Below are 17,420 nucleotides of genomic sequence, written 5' to 3'. Positions count from 1 at the left end.
ATTTTCAGTGTGCCGGGGTGTTATGCTTGCTGTTGGTATGAGGTGCTTGTATGACTGCTTATCGATTTTGTTGCTTTCCAGTAATGGTTCCAGTAATGGTTCCAGTAATGTTTTGAGTGTGTTTTTCTTGTCTTCTGTGGGGTCTTTCCTGAGAACTTCATGTGTTTGTGTCTGCTTCATTCATTTTCATTCATCACCACCTGCAGTCTCCTACCCCCATCACCAACCAGTTCACACCTCCACCAACACCTGCAGTCTCCTACCCCCATCACCAACCAGTTCACACCTCCACCCCCACCTGCAGTCTCCTACATCCATCACCAATCAGTTCACACCTCCACCCCACATACTTTCTTTTGTGAAATGTGTGAAGGATGATGGACAAGCCCACTTGAGGACCATCATATTTTTACATAATGTGTTCACATGGAATCGTCCTACCCATAATCCTTTGTCATTATCATTTGCATATCATCATTTGTATATACTGTTTTCTTGCAGCTGAGTGGGTAAAATGGACTCCAGGATGCCAACAAGTCAGTTAAAGATCTTATAGCAGAGAGTGGTTGTTATAGGGTACTGTGGAAGTACAGTGTGTAGGTTTATGTTATCAACAGGACAAATATACTGTTGGTCAGATACATAGATTTTGTTACTTTAAACTGAAGTCAATTTGAGAGGATTTCTTTGGCACAGCAGAACTTCAGTCTGAAATGGCGGAACCACTAATACCAGTGAAGGAGATCAAAGAAGAAGACTTTGATGATTTCCTCCGTGAACATATTTTGGCCAATAAATTGGAAGATAAAACTGTATTGGAACATAACTCTAAGACAGAGACACAGGTATCACCATCCTGCAGAGAAGAAGAAAGCACAGCAGAACTTCAGTCTGAAATGGTGGAACCACTAATACCAGTGAAGAAGGAGATCACAGAAGACTTTGATGATTTCCTCTGTCAACATATTTTGGCCAGTAAATTGGAAGATAAAACTGTATTGGAACATAACTCTAAGACAGAGACACAGGTGTCACCATCCTGCAGAGAAGAAGAAAGCACAGCAGAACTTCAGTCTGAAATGGCGGAACCACTAATACCAGTGAAGAAGATCAAAGAAGAAGAATTTGATGATTTCCTCCATGAACACATTTTGGCCAGTAAATTGGAAGATAGAACTGTATTGGAACATGAACTCTAAGACAGAGACACAGACATCATCAACCTGCAGAGAAGAAGAAAGCACACCAGGGGAAATAAAAGCGGAACATTATTCTGGATATATGGAGAAAAGGATGATCATGATGACTCCTCTACTACAAGTAAGATACTTAAACGTTTGTATTAGTAAAACCTGAGTGGTTCATGACTTATTCTTCGTTTTTTTATATTAGATTTCATGTGAATACTTAAATCATTGCACATGATTTGTTTCATCATTGCAAGACATGTGTTGTTTGTCTTCTGCTTTTGACTTCATGTATCTGTGCCTTCACATATTCCTATTTTAAAACCTGAATGGTACTTATTCTTTGTATTAAATGTCTTCATTGCTGTAGAAGAAGAAAGAGAGATTATATGTCTTAATTATTTTTATATATTACAGAAGCTGTCCAAACGATCACAGCTGGAGAGAGTTCCAATGCTGGTTCTGATCTCAACACAAATAAGAGAACACATTCCAAAGGAAAGTTATATTATTGTACCGAGTGTGGAAAGACTTTTACTCAGGTGACACATTTTAAGAGACACCAGAGGATCCATACTGGGGAAAAGCCATATCAGTGTTCAGAGTGTGATAAGAGTTTCAGAAGCAGCAGAGAGGTTACTATCCATAAGAGAACACATACTGGAGAAAAACCATATCTGTGTTCAGAGTGTGGAAAGACTTTTACCACCTGCGGTAATTTCAATAAACACAAGACAATCCATACAGGAGAAAAGGCATGTCAATGTCCAGATTGTGGAAAGACTTTTACTCAGATGGACTATCTTAAGATACACCAGAGGATCCATACTGGGGAAAAGCCATATATTTGTTCTACATGTGGGAAGTCCTTCCTTCAACTGGGTACTCTCAAGAGACACCAGAGAGTCCATACTCTAAAGTCTCATCAGTGTTCAGAGTGTGGTATGACTTTTATTCTGGTAGCACATCTCAAGTGGCACCAGAAAACCCATAATTTTATGACTTGAAAGACTTTTATTCACCTGAGACACATGATACAATCGTCACTGAACAGCTTCTAGAATTAGAATGGTGGGAGGGGCTGTGATTCCAGATTCCATTTAGAAAAAATGTTCATAAATGCAGGTATGCATCCATTAGACATTGGTTAGGTACCTCATATGTGTATTAAAAAAAACATTGGTTCAGTTTAATGGATTTTTCTGTGCTGTCTTTACCTGCATGTATTTTTTATTGTATTTTTTTTATTGTTTTGAGTGTGTTCCTTTTCTCTAATGAAATTAGTTTTGAAAATAACAGCTGATTTTTGGAACAACTTTTTGGAACCAAGTTAAAATGCAGTGACTTACTTACTTGGAATGTAGACATGTAGGAATATACTTACACATGAAGGTATGAATGCTGCATAAAACAAACACCCACACACACCACACACACACACACAGTTTTTTAATGCCTGCCCTGTGCCACCTGAGGACCATCAGATGTGTGAATGGGATTTCTTCCCATTATCCTTTATTACGATTGTCATTTTTATAGCTGGTTCGTTTAGAGTCTCTTTATTAACGCTTTTAACGCCTTAACACCATAAATGCGATCTCACAGTGGTAAATGACAAATACGAACCATAAATGGGATTGCCTATCACTGAGGCACAGTGAGGAGGACCAATGGCGCAGGACCCCAACCATGTTGGCTGGAGGGAGATCTCTTTGTGATCTTGGGAGAAGGCTGTCATACGCAACAAATACTGCTCTGCGGCACCCAGCCTGGCCAGAGGAAATCCTCCTGTGTCTCGGATATGGTAATGACCGGATTTGGTAGTCACAGACAACTTGGTGGTGAGTCCCTGATTTTACACTTTTTAAGTAGGTAAAATAGGGAAGGCCTGTCCTACCCATTAGAGAGGTAGTGGTTGTGTACACAGTTTTCCTACCTGTGATGGAGGTAGAGGGTTTTCCTGCCTAAGGTTGAGGCAGAAGAGTGCACTATTTCCTGCCAGTGATAGTGGTAGTGGCTTTACTGCCTATGTGTAGGTAGTCATTTGTTATTTAAAAATAGGCCTGAACACATTGGCTAGTCCAAAATACCTATAAAAGATTTATAAATACCCCAGAAATAAACTATATGGAAATGAAAAAAATATATTTTGTATGGGAGTATGGATGCAAAAATTAGATTTTCCTTTCCTATCACGGATGTGGATGATAGTGGAGGGTCTTGCTCAGTGGGAATCTTTACACTGTCATATAGTAAAAATACACCCTACATTAAGAGCACAAAATAAGCTAAAAACCCAATTAACTTGATTTAAAAAGCTTTATTCACATTTTACATGTCCCAACTTTTTATGTTTTGGGGTTGTAGAATAGAGTCTACATTAAACTCACTAAATAATCTAAAAGGACAATTCACGTGATTAAAAAAAACACTTTATTTGTATTCCGAAATAAGCAGTTTATTTTAACTGCATAAAAAACAGCATTAGAGTGTTCTAAACAAATGAAGCTTTTTCCCCTCTCTGGGTGACTTTTGGCTAAAGACTTTTATGGTTTATCTACAGTATGGACCATCTGGTGTCTTTTGAGATTACTCACACTAGTAAAAGCCCTTCCACATAGAACATTGATATGGCTATTATCCCCAGTATGGATGTCGGGTATTTTGAGAAACGAATACCCCCCCCCCCAAGCTATGCCAAACCTATGGGCGGTAGTGTAGAGAGAAGGATAAAGCCATACAATCCAATCAGAATCTTCAGAATTGACAACGAATAACACAAGCAACATCCTGTTCCTTTCAAAACAAGCGCTCACATGACGTTAAGCATTTTCTGGCGTGTAATGTGACGTTTGAGAACCTAAAACCCTGTTTTTCCCTGTTTTCCCTGTTCACACGGCAGCACATAACTGACATTATCAGAAATCTCCACTGGTCAGAGTTTTTAGAAATAATCGTTTTCTGTGATAAAAACAGGGTTTTCGTGTAAATGAGAGGCCCAACCATAGCGAAATATCTGCGTCTTCCCTTTGTGTAAACGGGGCCTGAGACAACTCCGTTCCCTGAAAGACTTCCAACACTCATCTGGCTTTTCCCCAGTATATCTTCTGGTGGCTCTTCAGATGACCCACATTAGGTCTTTCCTGACCTATACAGCTCCCCGATATGGATCATCTTGTCTGGATCCTGCAGGGATGGCCATTTTGTGTTTGACCTGCGTTTGTTTGCTTTTGCTGTTCCCCATGTGCTCTGTTTACCTTTCTGCTGTCATGTGACTGCCTCCACCCTGTTTTCCTTATATGGTCTGCACTTCCTGTCTTGTTAGTTTCCATCCATTTCTGCTCACACCTGTTCCTCATTATTGTCTTGTCGGTTTAGTACACAGATTTGGCTTTTCCCCAGTATGGATCTTCTGGTGTTTCTTTAAATTACTCCCATCAGTAAAAGTCGTTCCACACTCTGAACAATGATATGGCTTTTCCCCAGTATGGATCATCTGGTGTGTCTTCAGATGCCCTGATTGAGTAAAAGCATGTCCACAATCTGAACACTCATATTGCTTTTCTCCAGAATGAGTTCTCTTGTGAATAGTGAGTTCTCTGTTGGTTCTGAAACTCTTCCCACATGTAGAACACTGATATGGCTTTTCCCCAGTGTGGATCTTCTGGTGTGTCTTCAGAATACACAAATGAGCAAAACTCTTCCCACATGTAGTACACAGATATGGCTTTTCCCCAGTATGGATCATCTGGTGTGTCTTCAGATGCCCCAATTGAGTAAAAGCATGCCCACAATCTGAACACTTATATGGCTTTTCCCCAGTATGGATCTTCTGGTGTGTCTTTAGATTACACAACTTAGTAAAAGTTGTTCCACACACTGAACAATGATGTGGCTTTACCCCAGTGTGGATCATCTGGTGTGTCTTAAGAAGAGAGTCACTGCCAAAGGCCTTTCCACACTGAAAACACTGATGTGGATTTTGTCTATGTGTTGTCTGATACGGGTTGAGATCTGAGCCACTATTTAATCTCTTGCCATCAGGGATCCTTTGACATTGATCCTAACATCTCCTGTAATTTAAAAACATGATTATAGATAGTCTCTCTCGTTCTTTTGAAAATGTTATTTTATATCTAGTGATAAGTATCTGACTAGAGGTGAAGTGTAAACTGAGGCACGATACATTAAGTCAGGACACACAACACTACAAATGGCAGGCAAATGCAGTGATTGAACTATAAAATTAAATCAAATATAAACAATATCAATAACTCATACACCCCCTTTTCTTAAACCAAACAAAGCATCTTACTTGTAGGAGATGAGTCATCATGGTCATTTTCCTCTTTAATTTCCCTGGGTAAGAACGCTTCTGTAGGAGATGAGTCATCATGATCATTTTCCTCTTTAATTTCCCTGGGTAAGAACGCTTCTGTAGGAGATGAGTCATCATGATCATTTTCCTCTTTCATTTCCCTGGGTAAGAACACTTCTGCTTTGCATGTTCCAATCCAGCCGTATCTTCCAATTTCTTACCTGCACAAACTGCGTCAATTGTTTCTTCTTTGATCTCCATCACTGACACAAATGGTTCTGTCAACCCAAGGTTTTCAGACATATGTTCTGCTGCACTGAAAAACAGTACAGTTGTCCTCTTGGTAACTCACACATACAGACTCTACTTCCACGGTGTCCCACTGAAGATGCAAAAATCACCACTCTCTGTTATAAAACTTCTTCCTTCGGACCGATTGGTGTCCTGGATTCAAGCTTAACCAATCAGCTGCATGCATGTAGCACGTGGAATGCAAATGATGATGACAAAGGATCATGGGTAAGGACTTTCATTATGCGTGTCCGCTTTAAAAGTCTGATGGTCTCCAGGTGGACGTGGCCATTAATCATCCTGCACAAAGTCTACAAAGGAAGGTAGGGGATGGAGGTGTGAACTGATCGGTGATGGGGACTTCTACATACAAATAAGTGTGGCCTTAAAGGAACACACCAACGTTTTGGAACTTTAGCTTATTAACCCCAGAGTTCCCCAGAGTTAGCTAAGTTGATACATACCCTTCTCATCTCCGTGCATGTAGTTACTCGGTCTAACACACCCACGGCTAGTCTAGCTTAGCATAGGTTTCTCAAAGTGGCTGGTTCCAATAGCCTACACCTCCGAAAAGGGACAAAAGAACTCCAGCAATTTCCTGTTTACATTCTGTGATTTGCATATATAGAATGATGTCTATTGCATCAAACGCACTGTAGGGTGTAACAAAGTACACAGTTGTTTTACCTGGTAGCATAAAGACATAGTTATTAGAAGGCTTAGGTCATATCTAGAAGACAGGTGCTTCTATGTGTCTATTGACAGCTGTACCTCTGCACCAGCTCCCCTGTCTTGTGGTATCCCCCAGGGTTCCATCCTGGGGCCACTACTGTTTAATCTTTACAATCTTTCACCTGGCCAAATTATAAAGAATATCCTGCTTTTCATACCATACCTATGCGGATGACCCTCAGATTTACCTGCCTCCACCCCCTGAGGAATCTAGTCCTCTGGAATCTCATTATCAATGTCTTGAACAAGTTAAAAATTGGATGTCCCATAACTTGAGAGACTCGTTGTTTTAATGTCTGAGCATAGGGTATAGACTGATGCGACTTCACAACTTTAACATAACCAAAACATACCAAAAGCAATAGCCAAGACCAATTTTCTCTTCCGCGACATTTTGTATCCACATGTAATGTTAGTCACTTTGCCTATCGCAAAAAGACGCTTCCAGCTGCTTTTTGGAACAAAAACAGTGGCTATACAACTATACTGAAGTTTGAGAGGATTTCCTTAGCACAGCAGAACTTAAGTCTGAAATGACAGAACTACTAATACCAGTGAAGATGGAGATCAAAACAGATGAGTTTGATGATTTCCTCCGTGAATATATTTTGGCCAGTAAATTGGGAGATACGACTGTACAGGAACATGACTTTAAGATTGAGATACAAACATCATCAACCTGTAGAGAAGAGGAGTTCACACCAGTGGAAATTAAAGAGGAACACAATTCTGAATCTGAAGAATATGATGACCATGATGACTCCTCACCTACAAGTAAGAGACTCAAAAGTGTATATTAGTAAAACCTGGATGGGTGTATCGCAAAAAGACGCTTCCAGCTGCTTTTTGGAACAAAAACAGTGGCAGATTTTTTTTCAAAGAAAGTCCGCACAACTTCTTTTGTCAGAAAAAAGATGCTTGTGTAATGTACCATAAGCCTTAATCCGGGTCAGGGCCCGGCTATCTGCCTGACATGTTTCACCAATATAACACTGTTAGACCCTTACAATCACACTATCACAGAATAGATATCTGCTATCACTCGCCGGCCATATTGCAACGCTTTTTGGGCACTCATCGGGCATCCTCTTCGGCAGAAATGCGCGTGAGCAAGGCTTCATGACACCAATCTTGCTCCAGCTGTGAGTTCACAACACATGATTGGCACGATGTCTTCACAACACACCATATGATTGGCTCAATGTATTCACATCACACCACATAATTGGCTCAATGTATTCACATGTCGACGTCTTGCCGAGGAAGGGGTGTGATATGTGTAGACAACGGCCGTTACAAACTAGCCCTATGCATTTCTATGGAGGACTTTTTGAGTGTTGTGTCTCCTCATTAGAAAGTTAGAAGAAAATATGAGGCTGTCTTTAGTCTTTACTACCAGTTTCAAATGAGGCTGTCTTTAGTCTTTACTACCAGTTTCAAATCAAATCTCAAAACTAAACTGTTTTCTAAATATTTATTGTATTTCTATATATCATGTGAATGTTTTATCTATTTTATTTCAATGTTCTTTTAGTTTTTTGTGAAGCACATTGGGTTGCCTTGCGGTATAAAATGTGCTATATGAACACATTTGCCCTGCCTTGCCTTGCATTGAGAGGCTTTCATGCAAAAAGTCCATTGGTGTTTTAAAATTTAAGTTGTATTGGTGTACTGTAGTCATGTAGGTTTTACCAACCGCAGCTTCTGTGGCGGAATAACATCCAAGCTATACCACAAATACAATCTTTCTTTTGTTGTGACATGCTCAGTTTACACAATTGCAGCCCACACCCCCTGCAGTCTCCTACCCCCATCACCAACCAGTTCACACCTCCACCCCCCCTGCAGTCTCCTACCCCCATCACCAACCAGTTCACACCTCCACCCCACTCTCACATTCCCTCCTTAGTGGACCCATGATTGACCCATGACCACGCCCACCTACCATTATACATTTACATATTGCATTCACATGGTCATGTCTTACCCATAATCCTTTGTCCTTATCATTTGCATTGCAAATGCTGTATTCTTGCAGCTGATTGGGTAAAAAGGACTCCAGGATGGCAACAGGTCAGATAAAGGTCCTATAGCAGAGGGTGGTTGTGACAGGGTGCTGTGGAAGTAGAGTGTGTAGGTGTATATTATCAACAGGACAACTATACTGAAGTTTGAGAGGATTTCCTTAGCACAGCAGAACTTAAGTCTGAAATGACAGAACTACTAATACCAGTGAAGATGGAGATCAAAACAGATGAGTTTGATGATTTCCTCCGTGAATATATTTTGGCCAGTAAATTGGGAGATAAGACTGTACAGGAACATGACTTTAAGATTGAGATACAAACATCATCAACCTGTAGAGAAGAGGAGTTCACACCAGTGGAAATTAAAGAGGAACACAATTCTGAATCTGGAGAACATGATGACCATGATGACTCCTCACCTACAAGTAAGAGACTCAAAAGTGTATATTAGTAAAACCTGGATGGGTGATGAGTTTTTAGCATTATTTATATTAGATTTCATGGGGATATTTACATTAATTTACATGATTTGCTTTCTATTAGACATGCTGTCTCCTGTCCTTGCCTTGTATTTACGCATGTGTTGACACTGGCATAACATCTCTACCTTAAATCACAAAGTGAGAAAACATATATATTGCTGTAGTGGGAAAAAGTAAGACAATATGTTAAACAATTTTCTTATATTACAGGAACTGTCCAAATGATCACAGCTGGGAAGAGTACCGTTGCTGATTCAGATATCAACCCAAATAAGAGAACACATTCCAGAGGAAAGTCATATTATTGTACCGAGTGTGGAAAGACTTTCACTCAGGTGTGTAATCTCAAGAGACACCAGAAAATCCATACGGGAGAAAAGCCATATCAGTGTTCAGATTGTGGAAAGACTTTTACTCAGTTGGGTCATCTCAAGGGACACCAGAAAATCCATACTGGGGAAAAACCATACCCGTGTTCTACATGTGGGAAGAGTTTCAGAAGCAGCATTGAGGTCACTATCCATAAGAGAACACATACTGGAGAAAAGCCATATCTATGTTCAGAGTGCGGAAAGACTTTTACTCAGGTGTCTAATCTCAAGAGACACCAGAAAATCCATACGGGAGAAAAGCCATATCAGTGTTCAGATTGTGGAAAGACTTTTACTCAGTTGGGTCATCTCAAGGGACACCAGAAAATCCATACTGGGGAAAAGCCATATCAGTGCAGTGCATGTGGGAAGAGTTTCAGCACCAAAAGAGAGCTCACTATCCATCAGAGATATCACTCTGGAGAAAGGCCATATCGGTGTTCAGAGTGTGGAAAGACTTTTGCTCACTTGAGTAACTTCAAGGCACACCAGACTGTTCATACTGAAGAGCGTTATAAGTGTTCAGAGTGTGGAAAGACTTTTGCTCAGGTGCGCTATCTCAAGATACACCAGAGGATCCATACTGGGGAAAAGCCATACGCTTGTTCTACGTGTGGTAAGAGTTTCAGAAGCAGCATTGAGGTCACTATCCATCAGAGAACACACACTGCAGAAAAGCCATATCACTGTTCAGAGTGTGGAAAGACTTTTACTCAGTTGGGTCATCTCAAGAAACACCAGAGGATCCATACTGGGGAAAAGCCGTACATATGCTCCACATGTGGGAAGAGTTTCAAACACAAGTGTTCTTTCAGCCGTCATAAAATGATCCATGTAAGGTAAAAATGAACACCAGTGTTCTCAGGGCTAACGCTTTTGTGCCCACGTGTCAAATTGCGCATTTCTGTATCATACGTATGCATTCCTAGGAGGGTCAGGGGAAAGTGGGAGTTTATTACTTTGCTACCGGTGATAAGATTTTCAAGAGAAACTAAAACATAGCGTACCATACTGTACATACCAAAGACAAAGACACAAGGAGCCATAGTGGGGGAAGCCCAAAGCAGTTTACTACACGTTCATGTTTCTGTTCTGTCTTGACCTGCATGCTAATAGTAAAATGTTTGATGGTGACTTCCTATCTGGTTACGAGTTTGTTCCTGTGTGTGAGATAAGTGCTGAAAATAAAAGCTGGTGTTTGGAACAAACAAATATTTTCAAATGATGCGAGTTGTATTTTCTTCATGTGTGCTCATCATGTGAGGTGGAGAGGAACATTTCCCACCATTTGATAATGTGCATAGTCTCAAATTCATTATGGTTTCATTCTCATGTAGTTCTGCCTTGTAAGTTCCGCCATGAAGGGATCAATTTCCCTTGATAGTGACCAGTGTTCTATACATTATCCTCTTTTTACACGGCTACTTGCCAAAAAAATAAACTCCCCACGACATCACTCTAGCTTATATATTTTTGTCACCGTTTCATCGTGGCTTTTGCTGAGAAACAAACAGTTTGCAACACACACTGAACATTCTTTAGAACACATCTGATCAACTGTCTGATTTTCACTTTTGAATGAAGTTCCAATACTTGAGGAATTATATGAAAGACGTGAATAAGAAGCACAAAACCCTTTTTCCTTGATGCGTTATGTTTTGGAACATGTCTTGTGTATAACCCCCCTTTCTGTGTTAATTTCATGTTTAATAGTTTTGTGGCAAAGAAAATGTATTATAAATCCAAAATCATATATATTATCATCTAATGTTGTGATATACTTTTGAATCAACAGAAATATTTTATATATTACAAATGTTTATTTTAGACAAGTGCTATTTCAAGGAAAAGTCCTTGTATATGGCTCTAGAGGCATCACATAGTTGGGAAAAAGTTGGGAACAAGACATTTGATCACAATTAACGTGTCCAGAATCCAACTAACCCTGATCCCAAGGAGGAATGTGAGGTTTTGGCTGGGCTTCTGATTAACATGGACAACATTTTTGGCTGCATTTGGCCACTTTTTTCGGGTCGGCATCATTATAGCATTATATATACATTATAGCATATAGCACTTCCATAGGAGTGGCTTTCTTAATCTATTTTTTAGAATTTTACAACATCGGTCTCCACACACTCCACTCCAAACATGTTTCTTGCTTTGCATTTAAAGGGGTGGTTCAGGATTTTGGACATATCATTTCCAAGTTAGCAAGTGTGATATTTATCAGTGGAGACCGTTTTCAACACGTTTCACCCAGTCCTTCTAATTGCAGAGTTTGCAGGTGCTAGGCTAGCGCAAGTCATCAGTATGTGTTAACCTGCCACTAAAAACAGTCTTACCCACTCCAACAAAGTACACCCGAAGCAATTCCAACAATCGATGTAAATATCTATGTTAATAGAATAATGTTAGAAATAAAAACTACCCTTGCATCGCGTTGCAATAGTTATACTTTGTTCCCTGAAGTTGGTAGTAGGCATATAAGCAACGCAGTGGCGGACTGATATTACCAAGGCTACTACACTTCTAGGTATCCCCATTGGAGTGTGCTTCTCTGTTTACTTTTCAGCACAGTAATACTAACTGGAGCAAGTATAATTCTGCCACTGTGACCGTTGGAATGCGCTCTGCGATGTGATTTGCTGCTTTTTGAGTGACTGACGTGACATGATGGTGAATTTGCAGCCTTTTATTCTGTAAGATGACATACAGTGTACAGTCAAGCAGTGGGTTTGTCTTCTTCCCCCAACTCCTCTTCCCCAGAGTGGCAGAGACAGGGCAAAAAAGCACAGGTAATCCACACAACACATACTAAATACAAGATATAAAACACTACATTTAAAAGGTCAACACAGCTGGTCGCTAGGATTTAACCATTAAACTATGCTACCAAGCCTAACTCCTGATAGAGACCTAAAGCAGAGAATGTCTAGTAAGGGGAGAACTTTCACTCTCTGAACTCTTCCGGTGTGGTACTGCATCTAGGGGCGCTAGCGGGCGAGTCCATAATGAAACGGGACCTATGGAGCTGCACCACAAATTCCTACATTTCTTTGGATAGAATTTTTTTGTAAAAGAAATGCAATCGTGTATTAAAACAGAATGGAGAACCCGCACAAACGGCACAGTCAGTATTTTTAAACTCAGATGATTATTATGAAATACGGCTTTTGTAAAAATCAAATGACGTCACGCGTGTTGGACCACTTTACGGCTGACGCACCTTACGTCTGTCTTTTTTTAACACTTCAAAATAACATTTGCTAAATGAACCTTACATTTTTCAGTAGCCATAGGTGTGTAGATTTGTACCAAAATCTAGTTTGGTTCTTACCGGTGCTTTTACTGCCTGAAATATCCGATTTTGTTTATCACGCTTCGGAGTTTAGTGCTGGGCTTAGAGTTCTCAACGGGTCAGGTCGGCCCGACAAACCCGACGGGACCCGCAGGTTCGGGTCGAAAATATAAGCAAATGACTCGGGTCGGGTCGGACCTCGGGCTTAATCTTTTCTGCTCAGTGAAAAAAAAAATATTAATCTTCGCAGCTGTTTACCGTAAAGAAAGCCTGCTGCTGCGTGCAACGTGCATCATGGAGAGGGGCGGGGGCAGACGCTGCGTGCACGCCTTTAGCCTGGAGAAGAAGATGGAGTTGTGCCTTTAGCCTGGAGAAGAAGATGGAGTTGTGCCTTTAGCCTGGAGAAGATGATGGAGTTGTGTGCACGCCTTTAGCCTGGAGAAGAAGATGGAGTTGTGTGCACGCCTTTAGCCTGGAGAAGAAGATGGAGTTGTGCCTTTAGCCTGGAGAAGAAGATGGAGTTAGTGCACATGCTTTAGCCTGGAGAAGAAGATGGAGTTGTGTACAGCCTTTAGCCTGGAGAAGAAGATGGAGTTGTGCCTTTAGCCTGGAGAAGAAGATGGAGTTGTGCCTTTAGCCTGGAGAAGAAGATGGAGTTGTGTGCACGCCTTTAGCCTGGAGAAGAAGATGGAGTTGTGTGCAGCCTTTAGCCTGGAGAAGAAGATGGAGTTGTGTGCACGCCTTTAGCCTGGAGAAGAAGATGGAGTTGTGTGCAGCCTTTAGCCTGGAGAAGAAGATGGAGTTGTGCCTTTAGCCTGGAGAAGAAGATGGAGTTGTGTGCAGCCTTTAGCCTGGAGAAGAAGATGGAGTTGTGTGCAGCCTTTAGCCTGGAGAAGAAGATGGAGTTGTGCCTTTAGCCTGGAGAAGAAGATGGAGTTGGTGAAAAGTAAACTTGCCGCAGGTGAATTCACCGTCGCTACTACAGGAGTGGGGAAATCAGAGGTCTGGAAAGTGTTTGGAGTGGTGCTGGATTCTGATGGAAATTCTACAGGTTATGTGCAATGCTCAAAATGCAAGGTGCTGATGAAATATGTGACCCTGCAAGGCGAAACCAGTCGCTTTGGTAAAATTTACAAAATTAAGTTATTGTGCTCACATGAACGGCCATAAACTAAGCTTTCCAACGATATGTATATCAGGGGTAGGCCTATTGCAAAAAGTATCGCTAAGATAACCGCATCCAAAGTTGGCATGGTTCTTCCTTCACGATACGCCAGAAGAGGAGAAAATCACAGTTTTAAGTAAATTGTCACGCTAATATGTTGAATCTTCACCTAAATAAAGTCAGGGTTTAACAGTCAAAACGTAGCCTAAGCTATATGTTTTACGTCGGGCCGTGGGCTGGGTTCGGGCAGATAATTCATGTTGATGTGTCGGGTTACATCGGGTCCGGGCTTTAAAAGCCACGGGCCGGGCCGGGTCGGGTCGGGTTGTAATTTTTAGGCCCGTTGAGAACTCTAGGCTGGTGGGTGCTTATTCCCAACCTTTCTCACAGCACATCAACAGTTAGCCCGAGAATTCTCGTCAGCAATTCAATATTCTACTGGAGCTCCAAGCGGATTTGTACACGCAGTCTTACAACACTGTTTACAGCTCTTCTAGTCACGATAAAATGTAATTTTTGGTACATAGATAATTTAGATATACGTATGGTGTGGGTGCTTGCATTTCTTTAGGAATCCGCCGTATTGGTTTGTATAGAAATGAATATTAAGTGACACATACACGTAAGAGGTTGGACATACGTGACGGTAGGTAATATGTGACGTTCCTATATAACATTATCTACAGCTCACTCTAACTAAAACAGTTTTGACTTTTACGTTTAAAAGCTCCGTTGGGGACTCCAAGATTTTGAACTATATACATTTAAAAAGGTGATCGGTTTTCGATATTTTTAACTTACAAGTGTTAACGAACAGTTTTATTATATAGCTTTTTTCAGTCGGATGGTTGGTTATCTATGGTTAGCACCCTTGCAGAAACAGTTGATCTTTAAAAGTGTCTTTTAAAAGTGTAAATTGTGCACCAAGTTCTATAAACAACAACTATACAAGCAGTTCATCAAAGCCAAAATGTAAAAGATAAAGAAAAGACATGGAAAGACGATTGACGATTGCAGAATAGTCAAACTTTGAAGAAGTCTGCATTCAAGTTTAGTTATCATTGTATTTTTTTTTATTTTGATAATGTGCAACAAACAACAACAACAACAAACAACAACAATGACTTCAACTTGTGAAAGCAGATAATTTTTTCTCTGTCACCTTTGTGTAGTTGGTTACAAAGAACTCTGCCCCCAGCCTGCACATGGTGAACTTCCGGATGGAGACTGCCTCTATCAAGCTGGCATGCTCCGGATGTTCCACGAAGAATTCATTGAAGGCCTCTGTCTCCTCCAGCGTCTTCTCCAGATTCTGGCGTACCCCACTCCTTGACCAGAAGGTCTTAATGTTTCTGCCAAACGCCTCTTCAAGAACCCTCACCGTATTTAAGAACCTTGTGGAAGGCATTGGGAGTGAAGCGTTCCGCTTCCAGAAACGGGGGCTCCTCTGGTCATGCCACGTGGTCCCCAGCAGCAGTACCTCACAGTGATGGCAGTCCTGGATGGTTTGTTCCTGCTGCAGGGTCCTGACCAGCCAGCCAGCAACATAGTGTAGCCCTTCTTCGAGGATACAGTCACCAATGGTCTATGGAGGTAAGTGGAAGCAGTACTGAAATGCAAGAGCATATAGTTGTCAGTATATGTGTAGTGTTTGTATTTTAGTTTGTATTATTATTACCATTACTGTTATTATAGTTATTATGTTATGATTTTATGAAGTGAAATGCAATGACTGTGTGTTTATTTGAATAGTCAGATGACCTGGTCCTCCACAATGACCTCCTCCACCATGTCTGTAGTGGCCCCCTCTGTGGGTGGTGTGGTTGGACTGGGGGGTGAGGGGAGGCTGGATTGTGGTCCTGAAACAAACATTAGCATACGTACCTCTGCGATCACGACAAAGTTTGACAATGTCGTCGTTGGTTGAACAAAAATGTAATAAGGTCGCCGACCTTTCCAGAGATGAAATAGTTATAAGACTCAAGCGACTTGAATGCCTTAAGCTCCTGCGATGTGTATGCGGATACTGTATGAACAAGATAGTTCAAAATATCCAGATAAGTTACTCCAGGCAATAATGACGGATCTTTACTGAAATATATGGGTTTTATCAGATATGGGTCCATGACAATCAAGCTTATCTTGTCTTGATACCGACGAGAGGAAGCCATAACTACGCTCAGCTGATCAGCTGCGAGCGAACTCAGCTGATCAACGCGTTGCCTAGTAGTATATCAACAAAATGGCCGCTGTTCGCTACTTCCGAGTTTTGCGAAGAAGCCCAATACTGCGGTGACATGGATGACCTCACAGAAGCGGGAAGGCTGAAAGTGGACACCTGCTGCTAAGGAAGCTGCAGTCATGTTTGAAAAGGGTCTCAGCTCAAACTTAAACATTGACAAAAAATGGAAAATGTTCTGTAAAATCTATACTCAAGTGCTACACAGTCGATTTAGTTATGGTTAGACTTTATGTGTGATTACGAAAGTATCAGAAGGGGTAACCTGTGTAAGCACATCATTTTTAGTAAAGAGGCACAGAGGAGAGGGATGGGTATTAGGAACATGTGACATACAGCAGAAAAAGGAATAAGGAATCAACAGTCAACTGTACCACAAAAATGATGACAATGTAACCATAGCGATGGAAGCATATGGTATTGTCAGTCTGATTTCCATATAGCACATCGGATCAGCTGCTAGTTTGAACCTTTGCTCATAGTTCCTCTAACTCCATGATGTAACCGTCTTCCATAGCGATGGAAGCATTGGTATTGTCAGTCTGAAAACTCCAACTTCATGCACGTGTACAGCAAATAGTCACAGAGAAAAATGTGTCTGTATACATGTTGTAAATATCCTCCAACCTCAAGAGCTACCCACACACTCAGAAAACACAGCGCAGTCACAAAAGCCTGAAGCTGAACAGAAAACGTCTATACATGCTATGTTGACAGACCTACTAAGTATAAGTATATAAGTATATATACTCTTTTGATCCCGTTAGGGAAATTTGGTCTCTGCATTTATCCCAATCCGTGAATTAGTGAAACATACACAGCACACAGTGAGGTGAAGCACACATTAATCCCGGCGCAGTGAGCTGCCTGCATCAACAGCGGCGCTCGGGGAGCAGTGAGGGGTTAGGTGCCTTGCTCAAGGGCACTTCAGCCGTGCCTACTGGTCGGGGTTCGAACCGGCAACCCTCCGGTTACAGGTCCGAAGTGCTAACCAGTAGGCCACGGCTGCCTGAATTGCACTACTAGAGTGGTGCAATTCAGATTGTTTCTAGCCAAGCCATGACCTGAATAACACTGTACAAAGAGCACACAAGCTGGCTTTCAGTAACTTCACCAGTGTGTCCAAAAAAAAGAAAAATGTGGCTTTAGATGCATATAGGCCACGAATGAAAAGAACAAAGCACGAGAACTTCCAACTAAAAAGAAGAACAAGGATACACAACAGACTCCACTCAAAGGACTGATTTTATTGGATGAACAGTGCTAAGGTTGGAGGTTGATTGTGTGTCTCAATGGAGAATAAGAGA

The 17,420-nt window shown here is 41.2% G+C and overlaps 2 protein-coding genes across 2 annotated transcripts in view; one reads left to right on the top strand and one right to left on the bottom strand.

The window, feature by feature from the left end:
- Positions 1–5,766, bottom strand: part of LOC125297696 (zinc finger protein 239-like) — an 80,411-nt gene extending 74,645 nt beyond the window's left edge. The window contains exons 1-4 of the mRNA XM_048248147.1: positions 5,727–5,766; positions 5,503–5,622; positions 5,226–5,260; positions 4,610–5,112 (exon numbers count right to left, since the gene is read on the bottom strand). Of these exons, the coding sequence (XP_048104104.1) occupies positions 4,610–5,112; positions 5,226–5,260; positions 5,503–5,622; positions 5,727–5,766 (698 nt within the window). The remainder of the gene's footprint in view (positions 1–4,609; positions 5,113–5,225; positions 5,261–5,502; positions 5,623–5,726) is intronic.
- A 2,973-nt stretch (positions 5,767–8,739) lies between these two features.
- On the top strand, positions 8,740–10,270 carry LOC125297695 (zinc finger protein 239-like). The gene is made up of 3 exons (XM_048248146.1): positions 8,740–8,980; positions 9,248–9,811; positions 9,977–10,270. Exons 1-3 carry the CDS (start codon positions 8,740–8,742, stop codon positions 10,249–10,251), a joined length of 1,080 nt encoding a protein of 359 aa, XP_048104103.1. The 3' UTR covers positions 10,252–10,270.
- Positions 10,271–17,420: the final 7,150 nt, after the last annotated feature.

Source organism: Alosa alosa, chromosome 7 (genome assembly GCF_017589495.1).
Source record: "Alosa alosa isolate M-15738 ecotype Scorff River chromosome 7, AALO_Geno_1.1, whole genome shotgun sequence".
Lineage (NCBI taxonomy): Eukaryota > Metazoa > Chordata > Actinopteri > Clupeiformes > Clupeidae > Alosa > Alosa alosa.
This window is presented reverse-complemented; position numbering and strand designations above follow the sequence as displayed.

Bases quoted from the DNA above. Each gene is read 5' to 3' on its own strand.
- LOC125297695 (XM_048248146.1), top strand. From the start codon at position 8,740: ATGACAGAACTACTAATACCAGTGAAGATGGAGATCAAAACAGATGAG. The intron at 8,981-9,247 runs GTAAGAGACTCA...CTTATATTACAG, and splicing joins TGATGACTCCTCACCTACAA to GAACTGTCCAAATGATCACA. The intron at 9,812-9,976 runs ATCAGAGATATC...ATCTCAAGATAC, and splicing joins CAAAAGAGAGCTCACTATCC to ACCAGAGGATCCATACTGGG.